Genomic DNA, 18,287 nt, shown 5'->3' with positions numbered 1-18,287 from the left:
GTGTTATTTTAGGATAAGGGCTTTTTAAATGCCCTTAGTTTCTGAACTCTCAGTTTCTGGGCCCTCTGTATAGATAATGTCTTGATACGGCTTTCATGCTGCTGCTCCAGGCAACCGCACTGGCTTTCTTTTTCCATCAGAGGTTTCTGAGTTGCTTTACATTTCTTGAAGTTTGTGGTGTTCAGTGTTCACTATTCCTGCAAGAACCCTCTCATGCTTCCAGCTAGCTGTGAATGTAAATTTCAAGAGGCTCATTGCAATTGTCCAGACTTTGGAAAATCTTGGTGTTAAAGGTACATTCCTTCATATCACAAAAGAAACATCAGATAAGTGGGATGGCTGGCCATCACTTCTCCTCCTAAAATAGTCCACAATCAGAATGAGCAGGAGGAACCCAGGGCCAGTAAAAACACTCTTCTAAATAAAATCACACTGTTTTCTTTATAATTGCAGGGCAACTATAGGAGTATTCTGCTGGGAGCGCTGTACTGAAGACCTTAAATAGCAGTGCTAATGTTTAAATTGTATTTTTATCTTTTCTATGTTTTCCATGCCAGATTTCTGGGACTTTTGCCAGGTTCCAAGACCATATAGAATTAGTTGTTAAAAAGGAAAATAAATATTTCTGAAGTGCTAGAGAATAGTATGTCTGATCTAATGAACAATAGTTTTGTTCATTTATCAATTGTTCATTGTAATTTACTCAAAATCCTTTTTTTTTTTTTTTTTTTTTTTGACTGGAAGTGAGAGGATATGAGCACGAGGAGAGTGATCCTTCTAGAGCTCCTGTACTGAATTTATATATACACAAAACATTTCTGTGTTCTAAGTAGACAGGATGACATTTCTGCCAGATCGAAATGTAGAAAGAAATGTAGGGGAATTTTCTTAGCCTGTCTGGACTGGGTAGTTGAGAGGTCATTGCAAAAAATTTGGCTGATGTTACACCGAAGTCAGAGTTGAGGAAAACCTAGAAGACCATATTATGCTAGGTCTGTTTAAAAAGATATGCAAGATACTGCTACCTGGTGTTGGACTATGAATTTAAGTGAGAAATTGCCTATTTCTATTAATATCTCAGTTATGCTTTGTTCTTAATCTAATTCAGAAGTTGTCTGTGGATAAACTTTCTGGTCTTGATGCTGTAACTCAACACAAAGTTTGTTCCACTATCTCTGACTCAGTGTTATGATTTGGATAGACTAAATCAGTCTGATATTCTCTGCTAAATCAACACATGTGGCATCTGCTGGAATCTGTGGGATTTGATCTCATCCTTCTCAGCCACACTATTTTTTTGCCTTGCAGCCTGGTAGATCTATTGATTTCCATGCAGGCTGCTGGCCTCTGATCTGCCAAAAGAGAATTAGTTACATGTTTCTATATGTTTTGCTACCGAGGCTTCTAAATCCCTCTTAACCCAAGTCCCTGCTTACATATTGCTACCATTCATTTTTATTGGCTTCGCTAAAGTTGAATTCCTGTATCTTGATTTTTTCCCAATTCATTCTCTGAGCGGCTCGAAAGAATCCAACTGAAAACAAAACCTCAAAGAGTTTATATAATGAATTACTTTTAAACTAGACGCTAAAAAAGACAGAGGAGCATTTATCAGGAATGTTTGTGGGCTTGGTGGTTATGAGCTTTAAAAAAAAAAAAAAAAACAACAAACCGTGTGGAAAGGCTTTTGTCCCATGACAGAGATTTAAAAGGCTGCGGGCTCGGATTCCAGCGGAGGCTCAGGCCTGTAATCGCGTTTGAAATGTTGCCTTTCACACGGCCGCCCGGCTGCCGCGGGGCGCGGGCCGGCTAGGGGCGGCGGCGGAGCCGTCACCTGTTGGGGCCGCGCTCGGGGCGCCCCGGTGCCACCGCGGGGCCGGGGCTGCGCTTCCTTCCTCCTCCCCGAGCCCGGCGCTGACGGTGCGGGCGCTGCGGCTCCAAGTTGGAGAGGGGAGCTTGTGCGGTAGGCAGGGACAATGGAGGAAAATGAAAGCCAGAAACTTGAGCTGTGCCTGGCTTGCCCAACAGACGGCAGGCAGACGAGGGGTAAGTAAGCGGCGATATAAGGCAAAGATGGAGTTACGTTTAAGCATGCCCCTCGTTGCTGCTTTATATAACTGGAGGCAGAATGCATGGAAAAAAAAAAAATCTTTTTTTTTCTTGTACTAATGGCTCTGCTGCGCACATTTCCCTAACACTGGAACTTTGTGAGTTTAACTTTCTCTTTGGAGAGATTTCTGTGTGCCCTGCGAAGCCGGGAGCACGCTGCATGGCTGTCAGGGATGCGGGATCCTGCCGGCGCGGAGGCTGAGGTGGGGAAAGAGTGTGCCCTTCCCTTTAAATGCTCTGCCAGCCTCAGCTATGGCACAGAAATAGCACTTCCTTCGTAAAAGTGGGTTTGAGCTCATCTTTACCTCGGGGTGTCTGTTAAAAGAGGGAGATTCACGGCAGATTGTGACAGGGTTAGTTTACTTTGAGTGAAACCGCTGGGGTTTGTTTTGGAGCGAAGCCAGGACTGCCTAAGCGGGGTTACCACGGCGGCTCTGCCGCTGTGCATTCATACATTCACTGCTGCACTATCTATTTCCTATAACGTGAACGAAAACTATTTCCTGGAGAATTCTACATGGGCCATTCCACGTGGAACATAACATTCGGGTAGCCTGGCAAACACCTAATCTAATCTATACCTGTTATAGTGTTTGTGGGGCACCTGTGAACATTCCCATTTCCTTCATGTTGTATTCCTCAAAGGCACTTCAGGAAAAGTTGTGTTACTGTGCTTCTGTGAAACAAATAGTTAATGTGGTTTAAAATAAATCACACAAGTTTATGAGCATGCAATGCCAACAAATAGTGTATTAGCAATTTAGGAGGAAAATAAATGCTCTTTTTTTTTTTTTTAATTGTGTGTTCATTAATTGATTGATGCCCTTTTGAATTCTTTTTTAAAGTAAAATTACTGAGCATTGCAAGTAACCTGTGTCTGTGTATGTTTATGTTTAGTGGGACGGAAATCTTCAAGAATGTGTCTGACTAGGAAAAAAACCTGCCTTCAGTAACACATTTCTTCTGTAGGAGTTGTATGAAACTGCCTCAGATACATGTGGAGCTAGGAAAACAGAGGGCTAACCAGACTGATTCCATGGTTCCCAAAAATGTTGAGTGCTGAAAGCTCATAACCAAATGTAGTAGTTTTGGCCCCTGTCCAAAATTTACATTGGAAAGAGAGCTAATTGTAAAGACAGTGTAGTAAATTAGAACAATTCCAAATAATATCACATTTACTGCTAACACAAATGTAACAGAGGTTGGTTTGACTCATGCTGTTAAATCCATATTCTCTTTTAAAATGTTAGTATTGAATGGGGTTTGCTTCAAGGCTCAGCTTCACAGTATCAGTATGAGTCAAGGCCACACTTTCTGAAATAATTCTGAAAATGTTCTTTTCTCATGTCACCTGGCTTGCAAAACAGGACTATTAAAATCTTCATAGCAATTAAGGTAATGAAGGAAAGTGACTTTCCTGACCTTTGTGGACTTCATTGAGGGTGTGACTTAGAAGAATTAGATACCAGGACATATCAAAGGACTTTTTTCTTTTTCTATTCTTTTTCTCCTAGCTCACAACCATTAATCCATCATGATAATCTTGCTGCTAATCCCAGACATACTCCTTCTACACTGCAGACCTGGGCCTTTACTGGAGTAATGGGTGATGTTGGTGAAGTTAAAAAACCTTGAAACTTGTTTTCAGATCAGAGAAGCAAATGAAGTGTAAGAGTTACTCATGCCTTTGGATAACCAAATTCCTCCCTGTCAATCAGCAAATCTTCCCTTTAGTTGCCCTCTAGACTTGCTGCTTTATTGAACAGAAAGACCTTTAACTTTTAGCTTCTGAAAATGAGGGGGAGAGAGAGGGAGACAAGCTTATCTCACACCTCTGTGTTTTCTATTGCCTTCTCTTTGCTCCTTTCCCAAGGAGGGTACTTACATAATTTATCCTTTTCCTACTCTTAGCGCTCATCTGGGAACCATCACATGATGTTTCACACATTTCACTGTTATCTGTGGAGATTGATTTGCTAGGCCTATTAGCTTCACTTGGAAGATATGGAAAGTTTACCCACGATGTTATTGAGCACTCCAAAGTCCAGAAAATCTCTGTTTTTCCTCCCTAATAGCACTGTGGCAAACACAGCATCTGTAGAACTTATGTGTCTCGAGATCCACAGAGGAGTTTCAGCAGCTCAGTGCTCAGCCCTAGGCAACTGACAATGAAATCACTTATCCCTGTCCAGAAAGCGGTCCAAAACTTTTTTTTTTCAGCAGTTAGTAGAGAAAAGACCAATACTGAAAAACAATAGATTTTGGTTTGCAGAGAAAGTAATTTGCTGCTATGTGCTGTAAGGATGCAGGATCAGGATCTTGCTGGATGCCCAAGTCAGCTTTCTGGCAAGATGAGGAATTAGTTTGCATAGTTTACATTCCTTTCTTTTCACTGGTATTTATGCAGTATTTCCCAAATATGTGAACGAAAACTAAGAGAATTTGTTGATCTTTCTAATACAGTATAAGAAAAGTATGTTATTTTTGATTCCTTTTCAAGGTTTCACCTAATAGCAAACAGTGGTAAAACACTTTAGTTGATATGTCTCTTTATGTGCCAAATAATTAGCTCTTTCTTAAACCATTGAAATGATGGAAGTGCAGAGTAGGGAAAGACTTTGCATGCGAGAGATTTAGGACCCAAAATACACACTCATGAGTTCTGGGTTGTGCTTGTCAGCACAGGTTTACCTGCCTTCTTGAGAAAGTGCCTGCCATCACTTCAGTGATTCAAGCTTCTGCTGTGACCATACTTTGAAGGCTTATACCAAATTGCTGCACTCAGTCACCTGTGCTCATGCTGGCTCCCTCCAGCTCCAAGAAAATCCCTTATTTTATGTATGTGCCTTTTTTCCAGCAGCCTGAGGAATATAACCTCTAGGCTCTTGGCACAACAAAGATGGTAAATTCTATCCAGCCCCAGCCCACCTAGTTTCCCTCCCATGTAAAATCCAGAGGAATGACTGTGCAGCTTTCAGAAACTGTTTTCACTGAGTGTACCTGGAGTACCTATGCTGGCTTCTTGCAAGCAAAACTTTCCTGTTTGCCATTTTTCTCAAACAAACTCAGTGTGCCCTGGTGGCTCATGACTTTTCAACAAGCAGAGAGGACGGATGTTTCTTGATTGAGTTGTGCTTGAAAAAGTTGAGTGCATGCGTGTTTGTACACGAAAGTGAGGCTGCTGCTCTGGAGGTTTAACCAGGATTGTGCTGCTAAGAAGGTCTTAGAAGGTGCTGTGAAGACCACAGAAGACACTTGGTGTCACCACAGGTGACACCATGGTGTCACCTGCAGTCTGGTCCCCTGTGCTATCTGCTTAGGATAGGTTTCCATGAATGCAAACAAAAGGGCATTGTAGAAAATTTTGGAGCCCTTGAACAGTATAGGGAGTTTACAGAAACGTGGAAAGTCTTTGAGGACCGTCCAGGCCCAAGTTCTGTTATGGAACCCAAGGAAATTGATTCCCTGTGTGAATTGGTGGGACATCCAGCAGCGGCTCCACTGTTGGAGGAGTTGCTTTATTTCTGGGGCTTGAGGTTCCATGGTACGTGGCAGGCAATTGACAGTGCACACCAGAAAGCTGAGAAATCCTCAGCATAAAATCCTGAGGCAAGTGGTGTGCCTACCACACACAGTGTCAGAATGAGTGACTGAACCATAAAAAAAGGTGAGTAGGTGCCTGTTTCCAAGCAGTGGTGCTGTATAATGGCAGCACACGGGTGAAACATCAGGGGGAGGATAAGGGGCTCTGAGGCAAGAAGTATCAGACAGAGAGAAAAAAAGGTTTATTCAAAACAGGTAGAAGAAGGAGCTCCCTGCTTCTGGGGAGGTGCTGGAAAGGGTTAACACTCAGGGGCATCTGAGTTTGAGTCTGTCTGGTAAAGATGATGAAGGCCACATCAGACTTAGAGAGGCCTTTTCAGTACTTCAAGTTTTTATTAGTTTTTGGGGTTTTTTTCCCTTTGCTGACAAAGGAGTGAGGGATTTTTTTCAAAGGTATTAGGTAACAAGGCTCCAGTCTACAATTTTTTGAGCACCAGAGGGTTCATGTTACAGAGTTACCTGAAGATAAGCCAGCACTTACATACCCACAGTGTCTGCCTATCTCTTTACAAATGTCGTTGTGGTCTTTCTTTGGTCTTTAAGTAGATTTTAAAGTAGTAAAATTTATCTGAGTGGGTTTTTTTCCCCTTTTTTAGATCACACAGAACTTGCTTTTATTCTATTTCTTAAGAAATGGCTTATGGAAAAATTATGTAGAATTTTCCAGCCTGCTGTCCTGAGACATATAAAATCTGAGGGAGATCCGTAAAATTTAAAACCAGACCATAGTCAAAAATCAGGAAAAAGAGACTCCCAAACCCTCTTATTATTTCCTAGGTGTTTCAGAACATGTTGAAAACACACTGAAAAAAAAGATTAAGGATCACAAATTTGCTCTGTCAAAGGAATTTTATCAGTTTGTATCCTTAAGTATACTAGTTATGGGGCCATTAAGTGTACTGGATGCTACTGAATAAATCTGTTTCTTCTTGTAGAAAGCATCCTGTAGATCTTAAAGGTCAGGGAATAAGGACCCTGTCAGATCTTCTTTTAAAGTCACATAGGTAAAGTAGATATAAAAGGAACATCCACTTTAATGATACTCACTTTTCTGTGAGGCAATACTGCAATTGTGTGATAAAAGTAGATAAGTATGTGCATAGCTTATATAAGGGATTATTTCTGGGCCACTTACTATGATATGTATATGCTTAATGATGCAGAACATGCCATTGCACACTGCCAGACTTTTAAAAGTACCTAGCTTTCATATAGATCTTTTTTTCCATTTTGCTACTAATGTGAATGTTGGTATTAAGTTTTTATAATATAACTGATGGTTGGTTTTGGTTTTTGTTTCTTTGCAGACCAGGCAAAACCCAGTTTGCATGTAACATCACTAGACGATGCAGAATGTCTTCGATCTAAAGAGCTCCTTTCGACCCCGAGCAGTCACACTTCTTCTAGTTCAAAGTCCACCCGCAACATCCCTCGAAGACATACAGTAGGTGGCCCTCGCAGTTCCAGAGAAATACTGGGAATGCAAACCTCAGAAATGGACAGGAAGAGAGAGGCTTTTCTTGAGCATCTGAAACAGAAATATCCCCACCATGCCACAGCAATAATGGGACACCAGGAGAGACTAAGAGATCAGGTAAGGAAGTCAAATTTGTATCATGTGTGTTTAATGGTCCTTTTAACTCGTACAAAATTGAGTGTTACCTCATTACAAAAAGTGAGAATGTAACAAAGTATGAAACAAATTTTTGGATGTGGCCTGTGATTCAGATGTTGCCTTGAAATTCAAAGAAACAAAATAAATCTGTTCAGTATTACCTTGGAATTGTTTGTTGAAATTGACATTTCTGAAGAGCTTTTCGGTTTTTTTTAGAGCATGCACAGAGAAAGGAGTGAAGGTGAGACTCTTGATCTTAGTATATGAGTCTCAATCTACTTTTCACAGCTGAAGGGAAAATATGGAACAGCTGCTGACTTCTGTTACACTTTGAGTATTGGCACCACTGCCTGGGAGAAAAGAAAATACCTGCAGAGTGTGTCTGTATGCTTTAGCTGGCTCTGTTACCCTTTCATTTGGATTCTTTTCTATTTTTGAGTTTTGTAATGCAAACAGAACAGACTTACCCATAACTATCTGCCTCCTCCAGGGAGCTTTGACACCCACATTCATCTGTCAGCAGCATACCTGAGGGTGGTGTGCCTCTGCCTGCAGCTGCTTCCCAGCAGCGAGCAGTGGATGCAGGGTCAGAGGAGAGGTGACACGCTGATGTATCGCTCAGAGCAGGTGGAGGCTGCCACGCACTGACCTTCTGAATTCAGGGACTGTCATGCAAGGATCTCTTCCTAACTCTGGACCCTGGTTTTGGGTGCAATAACAGAGTCTAATCTCTTTGGGCAATCTATCATCTATTCCATAATTAATTTTTTTTCAGTCAAGCATCAGAATTTGGATTTTTGTCTAAAAAATCTTGTGCTCATTATTCTCAGTTTAACAAATTATTGACAGCAAGCCTTTTTGTAGAAGCTCATTTCCCTTAGTGGTTTATAGGTGTTTCAGCACTAACAGCAAATTAATTGTAAATAAGGAATAAAAATGAGTTGGAAAAATATTGCACTCTGTTATGGAAGCTCTTAGTGAATTCCAAGCTTCTTTGAAGCTTTGCATGCTTGTGAGGCTTTGAAGATCAGACTGTTACAGGTTTGGAAAGATTGTAATTTGTTAACTCATCCCTAGAACTTCTCTTTTACAGGGTCTCTAGAGATCCCAGGTGCTATCACTGTTAGAATCCATCTGTATCCAGCTAAAATTGCTGCAAGACTTCAGCTCTAATGAGGATGATTTATTCCTTATTTTTAAAGAGTTTTACTCCTTTCTTTTTAAAGTCTTGACTTTTTTTCCTCCCCACTTATCTCTTCCGTGAACTTTAGTGACTGTGTGGAATGTGCTGGGTGGTGGATAAAGATAGCATACAAATTAAATAAAGGGGGTGGGAGGGGGGCGAAATCCAGAGATTAGATCTTTTAGAGTCATGTAAATATTTAGTTCCAGTGTTGCAGACACTGCAAACCCAGTTTGAACAGCCTACAGCATTACACCCTACACATTTTGTAATTTGAGCCTTTTCTGAAGGCAGTAAATTACAGAAGGAATGCAATAACTGCTCTTGAAAATTGTTTAAAATGTGTCTTCCTTGCTAATTTATTGAGGGTAAAATTAATTCTCCTCCTTTTTTTTTTGTGATTATTATATGTGTTGTGTGTAATGAGTTTTTTAACATTTTTAAAACAAAATAACTTTTTCTAGCATCAAAATGTATTTCTTGGAAGTGGGAAATACTGAGGACTCCAGCCATTCAGCCTTACTTAAAAAAGTATAAACTGAAATAAAACCACATGAAAACGTGCAGAAATAAATAATACAAGTTGATTGTAAGAAAGTTGCTTAGTTGGCATGTGATGTATCAACTGTCTGGCTCATGAGATGCAGTAAGACTATAATGATCATAGCATTACAGTTCAGAGGGGGATTTTCTTACCAATTGTGTCTCTGTGTGCACACCCACGTATCAGTATTTGGTGTGTGTGTGTTTGTGTGTGTTTATGTGTAACTGTATATGGATACACATAGGTATGTGTGTATAAATATATATACACAGCTGTGTGTGTGCGTGTGTGTGTATGTATAATGTGTGATTTCTTAGCCACTCCATGAATAAGACTACAGTATAATTTTGTCTTGAAGGGTGTATATGTATGTTTAGCATCCATGCTTCCTTTTTTCCACCCCTATATGTATGAGTGTGTAGCAGTGGTATAGAAGACAAATCACATGCACATGTAGTAGGTATGTATATGTAACATATACATGTATCACAAACAAAATTTGTAAGATGTATGGGAAGACATGATTTAAAATGCCTTATTTTAAATTAAAATGTCAGAATTTATTTTCCAGGTTCCTTTTCTCCCTTCTTATTTCTTCAGCTGCTCCAATATCTGGAAAGTGGCAATATTGTCCATGGTGGGAATTTCTCCACTGTAGGACACCTATCAAGGATAGTAGTTAATGCAACACTATTTTCTAATCTCTCTATCAAATGGTGCAACTGAAGCATAAAGTACCCCAGTATTTACAGTCAGCAGGTAGGCCCTGGTATATATATATGTAATTTCTCCTCCAGGTTGCTCTAAACCCTGTCGACCCCACAACCAATAGAAAATGAAGACTGGTAATTGTTTGGTTTCTTCTTTGTGGACGTTCTTCTCTTGTCCATTTTAGCCATTATTATCTGAGTATGGCAAACTGACTCCTTGTTTGTAGGAAATAAATATCAGGGAAAAAATATTTGATACTGTCACATCCTACTGTATCACTTCCACCGGCAAGGGCAGCTGAATGTTGTCTGCATCTTCCACTATGCGCTAATGGTTTCCTCCAGCCTTCATTTATTCAGATAAATACCTCTCCGGATGTGCCTCCTGAGGACCCATTTCTGCTCCTGATAATCTGCCACAAATCAGAAGTACAATCATGGCCAGGTGAAATGCCAGCAGGGATTACTCATGGTTAGCTAATGTGATGACCTGAAACCTCCCAGCTGTGCACACAGACCATTTCTCCTCTGAAGGTTTGTTGCCTTGTTTGTGATAGCCTGGTCTGGAAAGGAAAGCTCACAGAGGCAGGGGCCATCTTTATTTGCACAAGGAGCTTGGGATATTGCAGCAAGGCAAACAGCCTGCAGCTAAGCTGGTCTGTGGTAAACTGGAGCATGACTTTGCAGCAGCCTGGGGGGTGCAGCTATACCTTGTGTGCCCCAGCACAGGAGAATGCAACACCCAATGGCCACATCTCTGTGACCCACAGCCCAGCAGCTTGCCCTCACATTGCAGCTTTTCCCCCTTCTAAGATAAGTCCACAGCTGGGCACCAGAGCTCCACCTGGAAGCCTGTAAAGCCAAGGAACAAATTTTTTTTTTATGATAATGCAAGTTTCTGCAGGAGGCTGTGCCAAGGCTGTCTCACCTGTGGTAATGAAAGGAAGGTGCTAATGTAATCCCCAAGGAAGTTAGAAAAAAAAGAAAGCAACAGTCTGGGATGTCTTCAATTTCAGACAGCGTGAACCATCTGCTGTGGAGCTCATGGAAGGACGTGGTCACCTGCTTAGGTGAGGTTGACTCCGGTCAGCAGAGAAGGAAAGCAGGAAGAAGCGTAAAAGCTGGGTCTGTAGCTGCAAACATGAAAAGGAGTTAGCAATTAAGAGGTTAAAATGCTAACCTGGCAATGGGAGGGGGTAATCCCTGCTGTGAACCTGTTTTACAAGTCACCTCTAAAAAATCCTTTCTGAGGGGCAGAGAACAAAAATGAATGTGTAGAAGTTTTTCTGAGCAGGAGCTTGTGAGCCTGGGGTAAGAAAGGGAGCTGGAAGAAGTTTGCCACAGCTTTCTTTAGTTTTTGTTTGACTAGGAAATAAGCTAGGAGGTGTGGAAGGGTCAGGAGCAGCGCTAGTGCTTCAGGCAGTGCTCCGTGAAGAAGAAATTTACTTGGCAAACAAAATTAGATTTCAATCAATTAAAAACAAAAGTGAAATCCTTCTGGTGCCTTTGCAGGGCTGATTGCCTAGAAAATGGTGGTTTAGGGTTTTTTGTTATGTTTGTTTAGATCTGAACATGACAGGTAACTCTGGCATCTGGGCAGGTGTGGCTAAGGTTACCATGGAGATCCATGATGTCATGCTTGATAGAGCATGTCAAGACAGCTAATCTAACATGTAGATGTTCAAAAAGTCCCATAGGCCAGGACTAAGCTTTATGCAAATAACAAAGTTACTCTGCAAAAGGGTGAAAGAAAACACGGCTGAGATATGGCGTGCGTTCTACCTGGCAGCTTGAAAGGATTATTACAGACTTCATCATAAATTAAAACTTTTGGAACTAAAAGAAGAGGATTTCAGACCGTCTCTGGCCTCACCTGTGGGATCTCACATTTCGGTAAATAAGCCTCTTTCTTTTTCTGCCCTTGCTGTGAAAAAATGCTTTTGAAATCCTGGAGTTCGCTTCACCATGTTCTTGCTGGCAGCAGGGTTGAGCCAATAAAGTAAGTTTTCTGGCAGGGCATGTTCCTTTTCTCTTTCAAAAATGAGTTCTGTATTGAATGAACTAAGAATTCAGAATTATTTGAAAGGCATTGTAATGTATCATGTTGATTATATGAATCATGCTGCAAAAATTTCCTAGGTAGTGTTTTGGAGGAGAAACTAAGAATGGAGACACTGTATTTATTTGTAGATTATTGCCAGATGTCTCTCCTTTAACTGTTAAAATAGAACCCTAAAATTATAAAAGCATTTATTCCAGGATTTGATATCTGTTAAAATACCAAAGCTTTTTGTTTTTTACATTAATCACAGTGTCAGTTGGTTAAACTGACTTTGAGTGTATGTTTTGATATCATAGGTAACATTTGCGCACCTCTAAATAGATTTTTTTTCCTTGGGTAAAAGTACGTTAGTAGAGGGTAAACATATTTGGAAGTGAAAGTTGAGCAACAGAAAGACTATTGGGACTTTGGGATTTGAGGTATAAACAAAAGGGGATACTTTCAGTCCCTCTGGAGGGACAGTAACACCCTGTGTTCTTAGTTGCAAGCACGTTCATGCTCACATCAGCCAGGGCAGATCAAGTAAACACCAGTAGGTAAGGGATGGCTGACACAGGGGGACGTGGTAACGGGAAGCAGCGTTGGGGCTACAGAGTCCCCTTGGTTCAGATGGCTCCGTGTGGAATGGAAACGGGTAGGTCTGGGTGGGAACAATGCCCGAGCTTAAAAATGCGAAAAGAGAAAAATTGTAATGCTACTGAGCATTGTAAGGCTACTGAGAGATGTAAACTGGAGAGGAACTTCACTTCCATGTAGATCCTCAGTAGGATTTAGGGACTGAGGGGGTTGCAGAATATGGTAAGCACATTGTTTAATTCCAGGTGAAAAAACAGGGTATAAAGGTTTTCTGATATTCTGCATTGCTTGATTAGGCAAGGTTAAATAAACATTTTTTGGAATGTGTAGTGACTTTTAAAGTGAAAGAATTGAAAGCACTACAAGTGAAGAAATCACTTAAAAAACTGATTTTTTTTTTTTTTTAGTCACAACTCTTTTGCTTTTACACCCAGTTATGTCTTGAGTTATTAATGGGAATTTTTTAGAATTGATTTCAATTTAACCTTTCTCCCAGCATCTGAGTATTAGTTATTTAGTACTTGCTTATGCACAAATTACAATGTGTAAAATGAACTAGCATATTTTGCGTTCATTACACTGTTGCTGGTTGATGCCATGGAATCGGGATGGGAGAAATTGATTTAGTGCTAATACTGCATGAACACTTCTTTGGTCTGTGCAAGTTAAAAAACAGAGTTAAAAATTACATTCAGTTTTAAAATGCGAAGAATGTGATTTTAATCTAGATATGCTGCAAATTTTTCTAGTTGGGAGCATCCATTTCATTGAATTACCATTGGTTCACATACTGCTGTACCTAATGTGTCACCAAAACCTGCCTGTTTGTACGCGAGAAGTCAGAGTCACACAGCCGGAACGTGCTGTTGTGCCCGCATAGGTTGTTGGTTTTTGTGCGGGGGAAAAGTAAAATTTCAGAAGTTGTTTGAGGAAATTTCAGTGAGTTCCTGCCTCCTCTCCACCAATGGGCACTGCTTCCCTGCCTGAGTGAGACAGCAGTTCCCCGCTGTCCCTGGGCAGTCTGTGTAACCCAGCAGAGCACGCTGAGGAAGGGGGGCTCTCCCCGGTGTCCACACGTGTCCCCTGTCGCATGTACAGCTGGTGCAACAATTTATTGCTTTCAGGGCCACTCTGAGTTAAGGGCTACTGCTCGTATTTTACACTGTTATAGGCACCTAAGAAAAGCTATGAAAATGAACATATGCAAAATGATTACGAGGTTAAATCTCTGCTGGATTCCAAGCCCTTAGCTTTTGTTTATGGAAGGACATGAGATGACATGTCCATTTGTTTTGAGTTGAAACATGCTCTTTAGCCCTCAGATAATGCTGTGATTGCAAGATATTTATAAATAGCTTGATAGATAAATGAACAAAGAGCTGGTTCATTAGCAAAGTAAAGTGGATTTGCTTTGTATTCACTCAAAGTGAAAATGCTGAGGAAGAAGAATATTCCTAATAGAATGTCTCCGTGGAAAGTCTTTCAATTTTGCCCTCTAGTTTATAAAAGTAAGGCAACCTATTAAAGTACATATTAAACTATTAGCCCTAAGATATCGCTGGGAGTAAATGAAGTTTAACTAGATTGTTAATACTTGCTTCAATAAATATAAGTTTCTTCATTTATATCTATCAGTTAAAAGTAATTTGAAAAGCTGGGTTTTTTTGAAAAAGCAAACAAAACAAAGCTGCAAAAGGACTAATAAAGCAATTCCTTTTCTTTTTCCTTCCCTCCCCCATGCAAACCACACATCAGTGCAGTTACTTTGCCCCAACAGGATTAGTAACTTTTTTCTGTGGCAACGCCTCTGCATTTTAAATAGTGTGTATTGTTTGTAACTCAGAAGTCCCAGGTAGCTGTTTGTACTTACCTTTGTTCCTGTGAATTTTGTACATATATTTTTCTAATCTAATTTTATGACAAGCAAAAGTATTTTTAGGATGCTTTGTATTCAGTTGAATGAGTAAATGCCTGCAGTGATCTTGTTCCAGTATCCCTTAAAGCGTATTTCAGGCAGCTGCCTTCAAAAGTGTCCATGGAAACCTCTCCAGTTATTGTAGACACCTGAGATTCCTTAGGTTTCAGAAACTTAAGCTTTTCTGGCCCAGAATGTCCCAAGGCATTTATAGGTGTGTTTTTGCACATACTTGGTTTAGCCCTCGCTCCTTCTGGTTACCTCTGTTGAGGACTGCCAAAAGCTGCACCGAAACAGCCAGCAGGGCCCTGCTTGGGGGATGGGTTCAGGGCAGCACTGCCTCCTTCAGCAGTGCTGGGGAGGAGTGTCTGCACAAAGGGTGCTTTGCCACTGCTTCCTCTTCCAACTCTGATTTTAAACCAAAGCACCTCCAGTTGCTTCCTGCCCAGCTCTGGGATGAGCAGCATGGGAGGAGGCATCCTTAGGACACCATTCTAGGTGGGGCTTGTCGGTCATCCCTAAATACCAACATTAATTTCAAGCCCCTTATTTACTTACGAGAGCACAATAAGTTTGTGGCAGAAGTGATAATGAAGACCTGCAGGCTCTGGTCTGCAGACACTTGGCCATGCTAGTTTTGAGCAGGCCCGAGTTCTCACTTGGCCACACTTGGAGGTGTGCTACAGAACGGGTGAGCAGCGCTTGTCCGGCAGCTGATCACAGCCAGGCAGAGGTGTTGGGTGAGGGCAACAGGTTGCTTGGTGTTAGTGCTGAGGTGACAGCATAACTTCCCTGGGTGACCTGTGGGTAGCCTCAGAACTGGTGAATTTGCTGTGTCCAAAAACCATTTCCCTGCAAATGATTGTCAGTATGCTTGGGTTGTTCTTGTTACAGCTGAATAGTCCTGTTAGCTTCTCACTGGGAAGCACTTTTGTGCTATTTGCACATTGTCAGTTGGGATGGGAGCACATATTTATGTCAGTCATTAGCAAAGTAAATGCACCTCTGGACTATTGCTGCTGCTTTATAGCATTTTTCAGTTGATTTTCTAACAAAGGCAGATTGCACTGAAGTCACCTGATTAACTGGTTTGGTTTAACCATAATCACTGGGATTTAAATGTCTTTTCTGGGCTCAAATAGGAGAACAGGAGACAGAATAAGACAAGCCAATTGCTTATATACATATATTCCAATTTCCCTTCTCTTCAAATGAGTTGAGTACACCAGGAAGAACAGTGCTATTGTTAAAACTGCAGCCAACACCTGTGACTCTGACAGGTGCCCCTGAGATGTGTGCTTTTAGCCTCCACCCAGTCATGGTAATTGTGCCAGTTCAGTAAATTCAGAATCTGTGGTATCAAGTTTTACATCTTGACATAGCAAGTCAATGCAGGGACTTTTGGTTGGTTAAGAATCTTTTGAAGGGTCCTCTTTTGGTCTTGTGGATTTTTTGTCCCAGGTAGTACCTTTTGTGCTACTGCATTTTGTGTGGCCCCTTGTGAAGGGGATTGTAGTGATTCCAGTTATTCACTAGGAGATTGCTGCCTTAGTAAGCACTGAGCAGTGCCATTTGTTTTAGTTTTTAGAAAACAAAAAAATCTTTAGGAAAGATTTTCATTGGCTGATCAATACACTGCCATAGGTGTTCTTCACTTTAAAATAAACCAAAGTCTAAAATTCAAAATTAGTTATTAGGAAAGGAAGAGAGAAGCTATTCTCTTAGGTTATCTTTGGATTATGAAATCCAAAAGACCAATAATATGTTTTTCACTATGAGTTCTGCCTCTTAAGGGCAATTTCTTAACATCTGTCAGGTGGTAGATGTGGGATAATCAGCCATCATGTATGTTTTCATCTTTTGTAGTTACAGATTATTTTGTCCCACATCTTGAGATTTATCTTCCAAAATTATCTTCTAGATAGTTGTAAGACTGGATCTTCCTGATACCTACATGAATGTCCAGTTCTGTTTCGTACTGCTGAATTCTTGACTATGTTAATGTCTCATGACTGAAAATTCCAGGGCTCAATTAAGTTTCAAGACTATTTTAACACTTCTAAGGGGTTTCTTACACATTTCTTACACATACCTGTAATAAACTTCCTTCATTGCAATTATTTCATTCAAAAGAGAAAAACTAGTTTTACTTCAATTTCAATTGAAGCTAAATATTTCTTCGGTCTGGAGGGAGATATCTGTCCTTCAGGAAAGGAGGAAGACAGCAAGAGGAAAATGTAAAGAGTGTAAAAACAGAGTTAAAAGGGGTTTATTTTTCATTTCAAAGAAGTTGATTCTGACTTTAAATCCTACACGATATGTTCATTTCAGATACACTTCCTCCTAGATGAACAAGCAGAGACTTTTCCAATTTGCACCTATGTTGTGGCTATGTGGGTGTCTGAAGTCTGGAAACAGACCTGCTGTCAATGTTTATGTATGAGCTTTGGGCTTTCTTCCACTGTGCTTTGAAAGCATAATTTTAGCTGCATTTATTAATTTGTAGCCCTATTTTTAGTAACACAAAATACTATACATCAGACTGTTGTAATTAGTAACAAACTACTCACAGAAGGAACAAATATTTGACTTTGATTAGAATAAGTAAAAAGAAATGTCACTTATTTCCCATTGGCTGAACAAATAAACTGTTGCGTGACATTGGTTGGTTGATTTAAATGAGAGGAAATATTGTTTGGAAGGAAGAATTATTTTTTAACATCATGTAAAAAAATAATTTAAAAGTACACATGTAACATAAATGCTTCCATTTTAAAAGTGTACCCAAAATATTAGAACATTTATAAAGTTTCTTCTTGATCTAAACAAACTGTTTATTTTCTCTTTTTTTTTTTTAACAGAGAAGTGATAATTTGAGTAATTCTTGATCTACTTATATTTCTATTAAGTATTTCCCTAAAAGTCGGTAAAGAAAAACCCTCTCCAAAACCTCACAGATATTGTGTGCCAATTTCACTCTTGCATTATGGATATCACATGATCTTTATATTTTTTAAAAAGCTATTTCATATTAAAATTTTTGAATAGCTTTGCATTAAGCAGAAAACATTATGTCAACGTCTACTACCCAGGGATGTGGGAGAACCTCTGTGTTCTTTGAATGGGATCACCACAGTAATGCAATTACCATGATTTGTCGGTAACTACTGCAGTATTCTTGAGGTTTTTTAGAGGACCTCTGTTGTTCCAATTTGTTTTCAGATACTAATCCAAGCTGCCACCTTTTTGGCTAATACTGAGTCCAGCACTGGGAATACAGGCAGGATGGTGCTTCTGCCAGGCTTTTGCATGCTCCTGCATGGGTGAGTGCGGCAGAGGAGGGTTTCTGCACTACACAGACCAGGGACTCTGCTTTACCTGAGGCAATTAGTATGGTGTCTGTCACTGGGGAATTTAAATGAGAACGTGACAGAAACAGCATCAAACCTTTCTGGACATCAGTGGAGAACCTCTCCCATCAGAACATCGCAGAAGGGTGGGATGGGGTGGAGCAAGGAGGCGCAGATCACAAAATGTTTTTCTTGGCCCTCGTGGTGCTGGTATTGATGCCAAGAAAATGTTCCTGCTGACCAGAGTACAGTCGGCTCAAACCCCCAGCGGATTGTCTGACCGACGTGCTCTTCCTCTGATATCAGATGCAAGCATTTAATTTCTGGCTCGTGTGTACTTCCCTTCTGTTTTATTTTTACCAAGTGTTTTCCACACCGGACGTTGCAGCCGGCGACTTCCCGCGCAGGCACCTGCTGCTGCCGCTGCTGTGGCACGCCGGGCTCGCGGCTCCCTCACGGCCAGCAGCTGCCGGGCACTGCTGCACGGGCTCCGGCCACAGGCCCTAATCCCGTCCTGAGCAACTGGCTTCATCCATTCCGAGCCTGGAACCCTACAGCATGTGGAGTCAGGTTTCTTCGTGAGGCCAGTGAATGGCTTTCAGTAATGCAGGACCGCTACA

The 18,287-nt window shown here is 40.8% G+C and overlaps 1 protein-coding gene across 4 annotated transcripts in view; it reads left to right on the top strand.

Moving 5' to 3' along the window:
- The first annotated feature begins 1,968 nt into the window (after positions 1-1,968).
- KIAA1217 (KIAA1217 ortholog) overlaps positions 1,969-18,287 on the top strand; it is a 178,075-nt gene continuing 161,756 nt past the window's right edge. For all 4 annotated transcript variants that reach the window (XM_053945692.1, XM_053945687.1, XM_053945677.1 and 1 more), the window contains exons 1-2: positions 1,969-2,046; positions 7,020-7,306. In XM_053945692.1, the coding sequence (XP_053801667.1) occupies positions 1,977-2,046; positions 7,020-7,306 (357 nt within the window). In that variant the 5' untranslated portion in view covers positions 1,969-1,976. The remainder of the gene's footprint in view (positions 2,047-7,019; positions 7,307-18,287) is intronic.

This window comes from Vidua chalybeata, chromosome 1, assembly GCF_026979565.1.
Source record: "Vidua chalybeata isolate OUT-0048 chromosome 1, bVidCha1 merged haplotype, whole genome shotgun sequence".
NCBI classification, from domain to species: Eukaryota; Metazoa; Chordata; class Aves; order Passeriformes; family Viduidae; genus Vidua; species Vidua chalybeata.
This window is presented reverse-complemented; position numbering and strand designations above follow the sequence as displayed.